The following is a 13,508-nucleotide window of genomic DNA, read 5'->3' on the forward strand; positions in this document are numbered from 1 at the left end:
TAGCTGGGAGAACAACGGTCTGCCGTGTTTACAAATGCAGACTGCCGTTCTGTCTCCACAGGGAGCGATCACGGGTGCCCAGCAGCAATCGCAGGCGCCGGCCCCATGGATCGGCTTACCCACTGGCGAGTGAGTGCGCGCCCCCATGGTAGGTACAGGGATTGGCAGGAACCTGCCGACCTGCCGCTGTATATAGGTGGCGGCTGGGCGGCAAGTAGTTAACGTGCACTGCTCATTCCAAACAAATGTAAGTGAGGGGAAGAGGAGAGGTAATGTCCTCTGGGTTCTCCTGAACAAGAAGGCAGAAAAAAACAGTAAGAAACGATTTAATGAAAAATAGATTATATGGCCAGTAGGTAGTGGATGTGGATGGATTATTTTTGGAGGATAAGGGTATTTTTTAGTGTCACTTTAATCACTTTACGACCAGCGACGTAGACCTACGTCGGCTGACTTTGCGGTGTTATACTGGGGTGATGCCTCTAGCTAGAGGCATCATCCCGGTACCATTGTTTAGAGCCGGTGGTCGGCTTTCTGGCGGTAATGACCGATGCAGCTCGAGAGCCGCTCGACCGTTACCCCAGCGAGCGGGAGGGGATGTCCCCCCCCCTCCCGCCGCCCTCCGCGGCTCTGCCCGGGTCTCCCACGTCCGCCGGCTGGATGGAGTCCCGATCCAGACTGGAAGTGGCTTTGATTGGGTCTCTGATGACGTAACCTGGATGCGGCGTCCATGACGTCACGTCCGGGTTACTCTGCTGCTAAAGGTGGCAGATTCAAAAAGTGACAGTATTCAAAAATGCAGTTTTCGGCGTTTTGCATACATGGAAGTGTAGTGGAGGGGTTTGGGGTCTTTTAGACCCTTGATCCCTCAATAAAGTGTACCTGTCACTGCATATTGCTGTCACAAGGGATGTTTACATTGCTTTTGACAGCAATAAAAATGATCAGATTTTTTTTTTTTTTTAAAAAACCTGTGTTAAAATTAAAAAAAAAATAAAAATAAATTGGAAAAAATAAAATAAAAAAAGGTTAGCCACCCCCGTCGCCGTTAGCTCGCGCACGAAATAAAACGTATATGGAAGTCGTGCCGCAAATAAAATCGCTGTTCATACCACACATGTGAGGTATCACCGCGATCGCCAGAGAGTGAGCAAAAATTTTAAAAAAAGAGCTACACTCTAACTCTAAACTGGTAACCGTTAAAATTTTTTAAAGCGTCGCCTATGGAGATTTTTATTGACCGTAGTTTGACGCCATTCCACGGGTGTGCGCAATTTTTAACCGTAACATGTTGGGTATCTATTTACTCGGCGTGACATCATCTTTCACAATATACAAAAAAATGAGCTAATTTTACTGTTTAGTTTTTTTTTAAATGCAGTGAAATGTGATTTTTCGTAAATTTTTCCCCAAAAAATGGCGTTTGAAAGACCGATGCGCAAATACCGCGTGACAAAAATTATTGCAATGTTCTCCAGAGTCTTTGTTAAAAAAAAAAAAATATATATATATATATATAATGTTTGGGGGTTTTAAGTAGTTTTCTAGCAAAAAATACTGATTTAAACTTATAAACAAAAAGTGTCAAAAATAGGCTTAGTGTTAAAGTGGTTAAGCCCCAGTCGTCAGACATCTCCCTGCTCTCATTGGAAAAGAGAGGTCCAATCCTAAGGGGTGGGGTTAGTCCAGATCTTAGGTACTAAGAGAAAGCAAGATCAGAGGGGTGCACAGAAGAGGCGGTGTTTGGGGCATTTAAAACAGGTTCACATACGTTTTATTTGTAGAATCCTTAAAGTGGTTGTAAACTCTTCCATATACCCAGTGAAGTGACCGACCTCTGGTGATACACAGAGATGACACAAATCCTCCTACATACGTTGTACCTGTTTATCTGCAGTCTTCTCTTTTTTACATTCAAAGTCCAGAATATTTATCCACTTCAGCTCCGGATGATTTTCCCCCACTCATGACCAGGCCATTTTTTTGCAATATAGCACTGCGTTATTTTAACTGACAATTGTGCGATCGTGCGGCGCTGTACCCCAAAAAAAAATGTATGCCTTTTTTCCCCCACAAATAGAGCTTGATTTTGGCAGTATTTGATGGTTTTTATTGTTTGCGTTATAAAGCAAAAAAAGAGAGAAAATTCTCAAAAAAAAAACCAAAGAAAAAACAACTATATTTTTCACATTCTGCTATAAAACATTCCAAAAAAAAAAAATTAAAAATCTAATTTTTTTCATCAATTTAGGTCAATATGTATTCTGCTACATACTGTATATTTAAAAAAAAAAAAATCATTAATTGTAAATTGATTGGTTTGCACAAAAGTTATCACGTCTACAAACTATGGGAAAGATTTATTGAAATTTTTTTTTTCTATTAATGGCAGTGATTAGCGAATTATAGCGGGACTGTGATATTGCGATGGACAAATCGGACACCTAACTGACACTTTTTGGTTACCTGTGACACTAATACAGTGATCAGTGCTAGAAATATGCACTGTCACTGTACTAATGACACTGGCAGGGAAGAGGTTAGGTCAGAATGTATTTTGCTACATGTTTTTAGTAAAAAAAAAAAAAAAAATCCCAATAAGTGTATATTGATTGGTTTGCGCAAAAGTTATCGCGTCTACAAACTATGGAATATTTTTATTGAATTTTTATTTATTTATTTAACTAGTAATGGCGGCGATCAGCGAATTATAGCGGGACTGTGATATTGCGATGGACAAATCGGACCCCTGACACTTTTTGGTTACCAGTGACAGTAATACAGTGATTAGCGCTAGAAATATGCACTGTCACTGTACTTAAACTGGCAGGGAAGGGGTTAGGTCAGAATGTATTCAACAAAAATCCCAATAAGTGTATATTGATTGGTTTGCGCAAAAGTTATCGCATCTACAAACTAGGGAATATATTAATTGAGTTTTTATTTATTTATTTATTTTACTACTAATGGTGGTGATCAGCGATTTATAACGGGACTGTGATATTGCGGCGGACAAATCAGACACTAACTGACACTTTTTAGAAATATGCACTGTCACTGTACTAATGACACTGGCAGGGAAGGGGTTAACATCAGGGGTGATCAAAGGGTAAGTGTGCTCCTAGGGAGTGCTTTCTAACTGTGGGAGGGGGGAGGTACTCTGACTGTGGGAAGAGAGAGAGATCCATGTTCCTGCTTAGCAGAAACACAAGATCTCCATCTTCCCCATCACAGAATGGCGGTCTGCCTTGTTTACATAGGCAGACCATCGTTCTGCCTCTCCACCGGACCCGCTGATTGGCTTCCACTGTGTCCAATCTCAGCAGGAGCGGATCTCCGGCGGTGCGTGTGCGCACCCCAGACCCACGGCATGAAAATTACGTACACATACATGATTTTGCGCAGGAAGTCGACACTATACCGCAGTATATCTGCGTGAGGTGGTCTTTAAGAGGATAAAGCTTGTCAGAGCAGTCAGAGAGCAGGGGGTGGAGAGCTAAAGTTACACACTGCAGAGCTCGGTAAGGAGAGCTCTGGGAGCTGATAGGAGGGGAGGGAAGAGGAGGGGAGGGGAGGAAAGGGAAGGAAAGGGAACCCCCCCATCCCCTTCACACAGCACACAGGAACACAGAAAGAAGGCAGCAGCCAGAAAAGACACTTAGTGCCATAGGTGTGCACAGCCTATCGCATTAGGGTGTGCACCCCAAAGCTTGAACATACTTGCGTGTGTGTGCATGTATATATAGATATATATATATATATATACTGACGGTCAGGGCCAGGACAAGGGGTGGGTGGGAGGGTCAGTTGCCCTGGGCGCAATGGTTTACTGTAGGGATAGGGCGCCTTCCTTCTGTTGCAAAGTTGACAGCAGGAGTGTTTTTAACAAGTGAGTGACTGCTGGGGGTAGGATCCCCTGAGCTTGCACATTATGAACAGGGGGAGGGGGGTTCAGTCTGGCATCTGTGCCCTGGTTGCTGGATGATCTTGTCCCGGCACTGCTGGCAATAGATAGGGTCAGTAGGGCAGAGATTGAGATTGGGGTCAGTAGATTTTATTTTTATAATTTAAAAAAAAATAAAAAATTTAGGAGCCCCATTAGGAGGCTTTGGTAAAATATCAGGGGGTCTAAACAGGGGGAATCTGCGACACACAGGGTGATTAGGGTGTGCCCAGGCACACCTGGCACGCCCTGTGCGCACGCTTTTGCTTAGTGCTCTGGACTGAGACAAGTACACACTATAGAGGGATATGCTTTGTTCATATTTCATGTCTGAGGTTTACAATAGGGTGACCAGACGTTCCCGGTTTCCGGGGGGACAGTCCCTGGACTGAGGGCACTGTCCCCTGACCAAGTGTGTCCCCCATCCATGTGCCTAAATTCAAGTTGACAACTGTAAAAAATATTGTAAAAAATATAAATATATATGAGTATATATGTGACCATCTATAGTGGTACTACATAGAAAGAGTCTAGTGTCAACTATGTATAAAAAAAAAAAACACTTTATATAAAATAGAAGTAAAAGGAACTGTGAACAATGTGAAAAAACAAAGTTCAAAAACGTTAAATGCAAAGAAAAAATGGCCATAGGATTGTCCTGGCATTCGCTTTCCATGGTGCTGAAACATTGTATACAGTTGTATGAATTGGGGGTGTGAACAGTAATAAATGTAACCTATAGGGTGATCTATCCAGACTTATCACTCTGCGCTTTCCTTTGCAGATCTATCAGAGGTGTTGGTTAGTATTCAAGAAAGCATCTAGCAAAGGGCCAAAGCGTCTGGAGAAGTTTTCTGATGAGCGAGCCGCATATTTTCGATGTTACCATAAGGTGGGTGATACATTTTATTTAAAAATGTTCTCTTCTGTTTACATTTCGTGCCGGTTCACAAATATGCGATGCGGGGAACCCTGCGAATCCACTGCGGGTTCCCGCATCGCACTCGACTCACAGGCAGTTCACACTGCCATATGCTAATCGCTGGGGGGGGGGGGGTGTCAATCCAAAGTTAACGACACCTCCAGATCAGTTTTGCATATTGCAGTGCAGGACAGGAATCAATATAGGTGTGAACACCCATGCGATCCGATTTTGGTGCGGACCAAAAAAAAGGGTCCTGTGCAACTTTGGTCCGAATGCAATGCAAATTCAGTCATGCAATCTGTATGGCTGAATTTGCAATGCACAGGCATCGCATGTGACTTGCAGAGCAGTGCGCTCCGAATCACATGCAATGTCTGACATCGCATATGTGTGAACCGGAACTTCCTTTTTTACTGGGTACACAACAGAGACCACTTAAGGCTTAAAGTGGATGTAAACCCTCACATATACCCAATGAAGTGAACAGCCTAAGATGATACACAGAGATGAAACAAATCTCCCTACATACGTTGTATTTGTATATCTGCTGTCTTCAGCTTTCTACACTGTTTAGAAAGTGAATTTTTTCTTGCTGTTCCAGCACTGGGTGTGGAGTCTGGGCATACACTGTGTGACAGCTGATTGGAAGAAAGGCACACACCCCCTACACATAGGCATAGGAAGGAAGATACTTGCAGAGCTGTGCTGTGAATAGACCAGCTCTCTGCTAATCTATCTCTATGCGCCCACCCCAACACAAATTTCCAGCTTTTTTTTTTTTTCTCCTGTGTCTGAGAATTTGTCAGAAGTGACCCTGCTGATAACAGAGGAATGGAGCATCAGAACGACACGGGACTTGGGGCTTTGGAGAGAGATAAGTAAACACTACATATATATGTGCATAGGTCAGATTTCATGAATGGGGTTTACATCCACTTTTAATTAAGAGGAACTCTGGCTAAAACATTTTTTTGCTAGTTTTGGATGAAGGGTTAGAACCCCTCTCCAGTTTGCACAGCATTCTAGTATGCTGTAAGGCCATTTACAATTATTGGGCTGCCTTAAACAGGAGCTCCAGCCACCTGTCAAAAAAATAAAAGTCAGCAGCTACAAAAAAGTGTAACTGCTGACTTTTTAAAATCAGCCACTCACCTCTCCCACAGTCCAGCGGTGCATTCACCCCAGCCGCCTTCATCCTCTGTCCTCCTTCGGTGGCGCCGGCATCCTCACTATGGGCACCCGGCTGTGACAGCTTGCAGCCGGGTGCCCACTGCGCATGCGCGAGACGCGTGGCGCATCGTGAATGGTGGATGCAGTCTTCTGTCAGTGTCCCAGAAGACTGCAGGGGGAGGGAGGAAGAAGAACTTCCGTTGCCGAGCTCCACAGCGCTCGGAATGAAAGTTGGAGCAGGTATCTGTCAAAATCGGGTACCTGCTCCCCGCTCTTCAAACGAGCCAATTGTGCAAGAGAAGCGGGGGATGAGTCCTTAAATCAGAACTTCCCATTTTGGGTGGAGTCCCGCTTTAATGTAACACACGTCAACCTGCAAAGTACCGCAAATGAGCATGCTTATGTTAACTCTCTGCTACAGACCAAAAGATGTGTAGGGTCCCTAATTCACATATCAGCCACATACTGTAAATATGGCCGCCCACCATAACCTGTCAAGGTATGAACTCCACTAGACCTCTAAAAGTATTCCATGGTATGCGGCACCAAGCCGTCAGTAGCAGATCCTTTAAGTCCTGTAAGTTGTGAAGTGGGGCCTCCATGGATTGTTGGATTGAGACCTGAATAATTTAGAGGTCAAGTCAACACTTCAAACTCGTTGTGTTCCTCAAATCATGCTTCTATTCATCAAACCAGGCCACCTTCTTCCATTGCTCAGTTCTGATGCTCACGAGGCTATTGTAGGCACTTTTGGCTGTAGACACGGGTCAGCATGGACACCCTGACCAGTCTGCTGCTACACAACCCTATACACAACAAACTGCGATGCTCTATCAGGACCAGTATTATTTTTTTCAGCAATCTGAGCTCCAGTAGCTCTTCTATTGGATCAGACTGTCTATGAGCTACAGGCACAGTGACCAGAAGCTAGTGGAAACCAGTGACGGCCCGTACATTAGGGGCGCAGGGGCGCGCCCCCCCTATCCATGTGCCCGCCCCCTAATCTACATGCAGGGCGCCGGATGCATGCATTCCAATGGGGGTTTTTTTTTTAAGCACGTAGTTAGAGCCAGAGGCTTTAATAGGCTTCAAAAAAGGGTGGGCTCGGGGCACAGAGCACTGCGTCCTGAGCCCACCCAGTTGTGTGACAATAGGGAATGAATATTTGCTATTGCCACACTGATTCTCCTCCCGGCTAATCAGGAAGCAGGTCCTGAGTTTCCTCGATTTTGTTTCCCGTTTCCCCGATTGGCCGAAAGGAGAAGGAATCCTATTGGCCAAGAAGGAGGGAGGAGACGGCCGCTGAGAGGGAACATGGAGACTGAGGAGGAAGCCGCCGCTGCCTGTCAGTCCCGCGGAGCAAGGTAAGTACACTGGCACAGGGGGGGGGGTGATAAGGTGGTGCGGGCTGGAGTGATTGGGGGGGTCCGTCTGCTGCCCCCCCAACTGATGGAGCACCACCCGGCACTGGCGGAAACCTTTCCAATCATGTGACTGCCAATCACGACGGTCACGTGACCAAAAGCTCTGCCCCTACCTCCCAGTATTTAAAAGCCCTTAAAGGGGCAGGGGGAGCTGGCGCCAAGGGGTTAAGCAGTAGGACATGAAGTGGACAGCACTGGGACGCCATTAGCAATGTTCCAGGCCAGGCAAGCTTTAAACTTAATGCGCCAGGGGTTAACAGCAACAACAGTCACTGGGATCCTTCTCCCTTAGGTCTGTACTCACAGTACAGTACAGATGTATCCCTCGGACTCAGGCAGACAGTCTCTTCTGTGAAGCTTTTATATCAGATTTTCAGTGGAACCCCTCATTTTTTCTCCCCAAAGAACCTGCAGCAGGATAGGCCTCCCTGATCTATGCACAGCTGGAACCTCAATGAGACAGGCAGAACCTTCAGCAGGACAGCCTGGCTGGGAACCTCTCCTCCTGGAAAAAAGACCCCTCTCTCTGGGGTGCCAAACTATTTAGCCACTCCCCAACCACCATCTGGGTACACCTCCCCAGGGATTGGCTGGGGCTGTATACATTTCCAGGCTGCTAATATGACTGGCTCTACAACCCACTATATTCTGGAAGACTCCAGAAAACAGGGTGAAGCAATCAAACTTGCAGCCTGTAGAGTCCAGGGCAGCCTAAAGCAAACACATGCTGATCTGCTGAATACAGAAGAGCAGCAGAACTAAATTTGCCTAAACGAAACCTATTAGATGTGCAGCACAGTGGGCACTGAAAGACACCGTCTCGCCGTCAGTGCAGCTTTGGGAAGTTATAAAGGTACAAAAGAGCTGAAAGTGAATCTAAAGGTTTGTTTTATGAAGGAGGAGCAGTATACAGAAGGTTATTTTTTTTAACCTTCAGCCTTTACAAGCACTTAAAGCTGCAGTTAGGCTTTTAGTACGGACCCTGAACAAGGTGTGCAGATCATATAGAGATCATTTCTCTGGGTCAGTGACACAGAAAGTTTTTAAAGGAGAAGTACAGCCAAAGCTTGTTTTGCAGTCCTGTGACCCGTATTCACCGTACAGCGGGCTGAACCCCGCTGTTGGCTTAGGTCAGAGAGCTGGTTTTGGCTTGGGCAAGATGGCGACATTGAAGTCAGGATCCGTCCACATGCCTAGACTGGCACCCCGCCCAACCTCTCAGCGAGCCACTGAGAGCCTGAGCCGGCCGCTCCCGCTCCCTGCACATCCCAGCGCTCCAATAAGGAGTGGGGGCAGAGCAGACAGCCGGTGACAGACAGTCACCAACTCTCTGCTCAGGGAGCTGTGAGAACCAAGCAATCGGCAGCGTTTGACAGCTCTGTTCTCATTGTAAGAGCCGTGGGGGGGGGGGGGGGGACAGATGCAGCAGCCACCTAGGTAAGTACAATTCAAAAATAAAAACCAATCCCATACTTCTCTTTTAAATCATAACTCCACTTTTGTTGAAAAAAAAACATTCCCCTCTGGGTGATCTCTGTACATTGCAAGAAATTTAACAAACTTTGCGCAGATTCCTACCTTTTGTTATTCTGAAAAAATCAATGTTTGTTTCTCTGTGCCTCTGTGCTGAGTGAGTCTAATGGGAGTGGTTTCATAATTATCAATCAGCTGTGGCAGCTGCAGGGATCCAATGAGGAAAGCTGCGGGGCCTGCATCCCTTTAGACGTGTTCCTATTGGGAGGATCTCACCAAAAATGACATTTTTGTTGCAGGGGATGCCAGAAATCTGACTTGTATCTTAGTGCAGACTTCTGGGAAAATTGGTGAGCCAATCACACAAGCAGGAAATGATGTTTCAGGGGGTGTGGTCAGTATACATTCTGTGTACAGAACACCTTTAGGCGGCCATATTGCATTTTCAGAAAATTACAACAGCTGCAGATTAAAAAGGAAAGGTAATTTTTAATAACATTCAATTACAATAGGATTTGTGTCTCAATTGTATACACTATATTGTTTTTTCTTTATTTGCTGATTTTTCTTCCCCACGAAAGTGGATTTACACTTTGTAAAGGTACTCCCCATCACTGGGAGTGAAAGACAGGTACTTAAAGCGGAGTTCCACCCAAAAGTGGAACTTCCGCTCATTTGTTTCCTCCCCCCTCTGATGCCACATTTGGCACCTTTCAGGGGGGAGGGGGGAACGGGTACCTGTTTTTGACAGGTACCCTTCCCCACTCCTGGGATACGGCACCGAGGCATCGTCCCTCGGATGTTTGGTCCCCTCCTCCATCCCCCGCCGCTGAGCCAATAGATATGCGCAGTGCGCTTCGCGCATGCGCAGTAGGGACCCGACCAAGGCTTCACTGCCGGGTTCCCCTACCAGCAATTAGCGGCGGCAGCACCCGACAGCCGATGAAAACATCGGCTGCGGTGCCGACATTGCTGGGCTCCAGGACAGGTAAGTGTCCTAATATTAAAAGTCAGCAGCAACAGTATCTGTAGCTGCTGACTTTTAATTTTTGGAGGGGGGTTGGAACTCTGTGAACTCTGCCTTAATGGACACTGAGAATAGGATAATGTGTATTGTATTTCAGGAGCTTGAGGATGGCCGTATGCTAGTTAATTGGCTCAGGTTGATTGAATAATTGTCATCTGTTAGTTGCTGAGTGGAAATAGTATACTGTTTGTTTTGGTTGTTGTTTTTCAGATATGTTAAATATATTTCTATACACAATTTCATCTGCATGTGATAATGTAATCAGGCAACCCCTGACCTGTGTGTGGTAATCTAATCAGGAGGGGGAGGTCCATGCTGTATATAAATTCTGTGTGAGAATGTTCAATAAACCGAAGATTCCAGTACAAGCTAAGTTGTCGGCTAGCTTTGTATGGGGGCGGCTGGGAAAATCTGATATCTAATTCACAACTGGGAGGACGCCATATACTGATGGAAGTCTACAAGTACAGTGTAGGTTGCGGCTCCATTACACCCTTTAAGTCTTAGATTTAGTATGCAAGTCTGGGAGTATTTTAAGGAGTGCAGAACACGTTTCTTTGCGCTGACGTTTCTGTTATAGTTCATAAACTGATGGCATGATCATAAAACATGGGCGTACATTAACCACTTGCCGACCGCCGCACGACTATCTACGTCGGCGGTCAGCCCCTCACAGGCAAACTAACGTAGGGCTACATTGCTTGCTTGTGAGGGTCTAGGGAGCGAGCGCGCGCCCCCGGAGGCGCGCTCCCTCTCCCGCATGGTCACGGACCCCCCCGCGCGTGTGACCAGCGGACCCGATGTCCGCCGGCCACTCGGCGATCGGCGGGGGAGAGGGAGAATGTCAGGCAGCTTGTGTAAACAAACTGCCTGTCATTCTCCTCGCTGTAAAGACACTGATCACTCGGATCTAGTATGTAGATCCGTTGATCAGTGTCCTTACAGCTAGAGCCACAGCCAATCACAGTAGAAACCACGCCCCTAGGGACACACACAGCCCCTCCCTCCCAAATAAAGTTAACCCCTTCACTACCAGTGTATTTTTACAGTAACAGTGCATATGTATAGCACTGATTACTGTAGAAATGTCACTGGTAACCCCAAAAGTGTCAAAAATGTCAGTCAAGGGTCCGATCTGTCCGCCGCAATGTCGCAGTACCGCAAAAAAAATCGCAGATCGCCGCCATTACGCGTTAAAAAAAAAAACAACAAAAATGACAAAAATCTTTCCCTTTGTTAGTAAACGCGATAACTTTTGCGCAAACCAATCAAAATACGCTTTTTGCGATTTTTTTTACCAAACATAGGTAGCATAAAACAAATTGGCCGAAAATTTTTAAAAATTTTGATTTTTACATTTTTTTTGGGGGAATTTCATATAAAAAAATGTGAAAAATATTGTTATTTTTGCAAAATTGACGCTCTTTTTTTGTTTATAGCGCGTGATCAAAAAATCGCACAGGTGATCAAATACCACCAAAAGAAAGCTCTGTTTGTGGAAAAAAAAGGACGTCAAATTCGTTTAGGTACAGCGTTGCACGACCGCGCAATTGTCCGTTAAAGTCACGCAGTGCCGAATCGCAAAATACCCCCTGGTCGGAATGGGGGTAAAATCTTCCGGGGCTTAAGTGGTTAAGAAGCTCACATTTAGAGCCATTGGCACAATAGTGGCAGCTCACTAGCGACAGCAGGACTAAACAGTGAGGCATCGATCTTAGGCTGACAAGTGACAATCTGAAGCATTTACCCCAGTAAGATAGCGATACACTTCTCACCCGGTCTTTGAGGGAGCAAAGCATAGCTCGTTTGGACGTAAGGGAGCAACACATGGAAACCTGCATGAGATCCCTCACCGGCAAGTGACATCTGCAGCTTTTCCAGCCAGCAAGACCTTGCTCTTCCTGCCAGTGAGGGAGCAACGCATGGACATGGGAGTATTGTCTTCTGCATGAGCAAAGCATAGATCCCTTGCCAGCAAGTGTCTTTCTGCAGCATTTCCGGCCAGCAAGGGATCAATGCATGGAAATAGGTGAGTATTTTTTTTCTACACTTCATAGTGATCCTGAGTTGTTCCCAGTTACGGGATCGTCATTGTGCCACGAGCTTTAATCAGTTTTTTTTTTTTTTTTTCTTTAGATCAGTGCTGCCATAAGATGCGGCCGGTTGGAATGAAGTTATTCCTTTGAAACTGTGTACAATGTGTAAGAGCATGCAGCCTTCTGTCTGACTGCTAAAAATAGCCGGTGTGCTCCAGTACTAATATATGCTGGAGATTAGTCTTCCCATATGGTGTGCAGCATTAGGAGAATCGAGGCGTTCACAAGACATTTGTTCTGATAACTGCGCAATACGGCAAGTCTTTGCAAGCAGGACCTGTTCCAGCACACAAGAGCGGCAAAATTTAGCACCAAAATTCTTAGGCAGGGCCACTTCCTTGCCATTCACATCACCCATCTTGACTTTATAAAATCCAACTAAGCTCATAATCTTTACCACATTGATATCATAAAAGTCATTTTCAATCTTTTGAAATCAAGGGTAAAAAAATAGCAAATAAAGGAAAAAAAATATATAGCGTATACAATTGAGACACAAATCATGTTGCAATTGAATGTTATTTAAAATGACCTTTCCTTTTCAATCTGCAGCCACTGTAAATTTTTGAAAATGCAATGCAATATGGCTGCCTGGAGGTGTTTTGTACACAGAATGTACACTGACCACACCCCCAGAAGCATAATTTCCTGCTTGTGTGATTGGCTCACCAATTTTCCCAGAAGTCTGCACTAAGATACAAGTCAGATTTCTGGCATCCCCTGCAACATAAATGTCATTTTTGGTGAGATACTCCCAATAGGAACCCGTCTAAAGGGATGCAGGCCCAGCAGCTTTCCTCATTAGAGCCCTGCAGCTGCCACAGCTGACAGATAATTATGAAACCACTCCCATTTAACCCACTCAGCACAGAGGAACAAACAATGATTTCTTCAGAATAACAAAATTAGGAATCTGCAACACATTTTTAAAATCCTTGCAATGTACAGAGATCACCCAGAGGGGAATGCTTTTTTCTCAACAAAAGTGGAGTTACGCTTTAAAATTATACCTGGTGATCCTATCACAAAAGGCACTTACTGTTATGGGAGTGACAACTGTCTCCCAATAGTGCTTTGGCTTTGTCACCTGTCTAATGGTTCCCCTGCTGGAGACTACAAGCAGCTGTGCCGACAAACACATTGTACAGACATAAAGTAGAAAAGTAGAAAGGGGGACACGGGGAGCCAGGACTTTATTGTACCAAATAAAGTAAATTTACAAAATACACAGTATCTCACAAAAGTGAGTACGCCCCTCACATTTTTGTAAATATTTTATTATTCCTTTTCAAGTGACAACACTGAAGAAATGACACTTTGCTAAAGTAGTGAGTGTACAGCTTGTATAACAGCCAGTGCTCGAGTCCTGCAGGAATGCATGGGAACGATGTTCCTGTACTATTCCCACAACAGGAACGCCGTTCCCATTAGCTGCCGAATCCTGCAGGAC

At 45.2% G+C, this 13,508-nt stretch overlaps 1 protein-coding gene across 2 annotated transcripts in view; it reads left to right on the plus strand.

Moving 5' to 3' along the window:
* The window catches only part of DOK5 (docking protein 5), a 212,077-nt gene that overhangs the window by 108,285 nt on the left and 90,284 nt on the right, over positions 1-13,508 (plus strand). For both annotated transcript variants that reach the window (XM_082272160.1, XM_082272161.1), the window contains exon 2: positions 4,728-4,835. In XM_082272160.1, coding sequence (XP_082128286.1) covers positions 4,728-4,835 — 108 coding nt within the window. The remainder of the gene's footprint in view (positions 1-4,727; positions 4,836-13,508) is intronic.

The sequence above is a fragment of the Pelophylax lessonae genome (genome assembly GCF_965119305.1).
Source record: "Pelophylax lessonae genome assembly, chromosome: 11".
In the NCBI taxonomy this organism is placed as follows: Eukaryota; Metazoa; Chordata; class Amphibia; order Anura; family Ranidae; genus Pelophylax; species Pelophylax lessonae.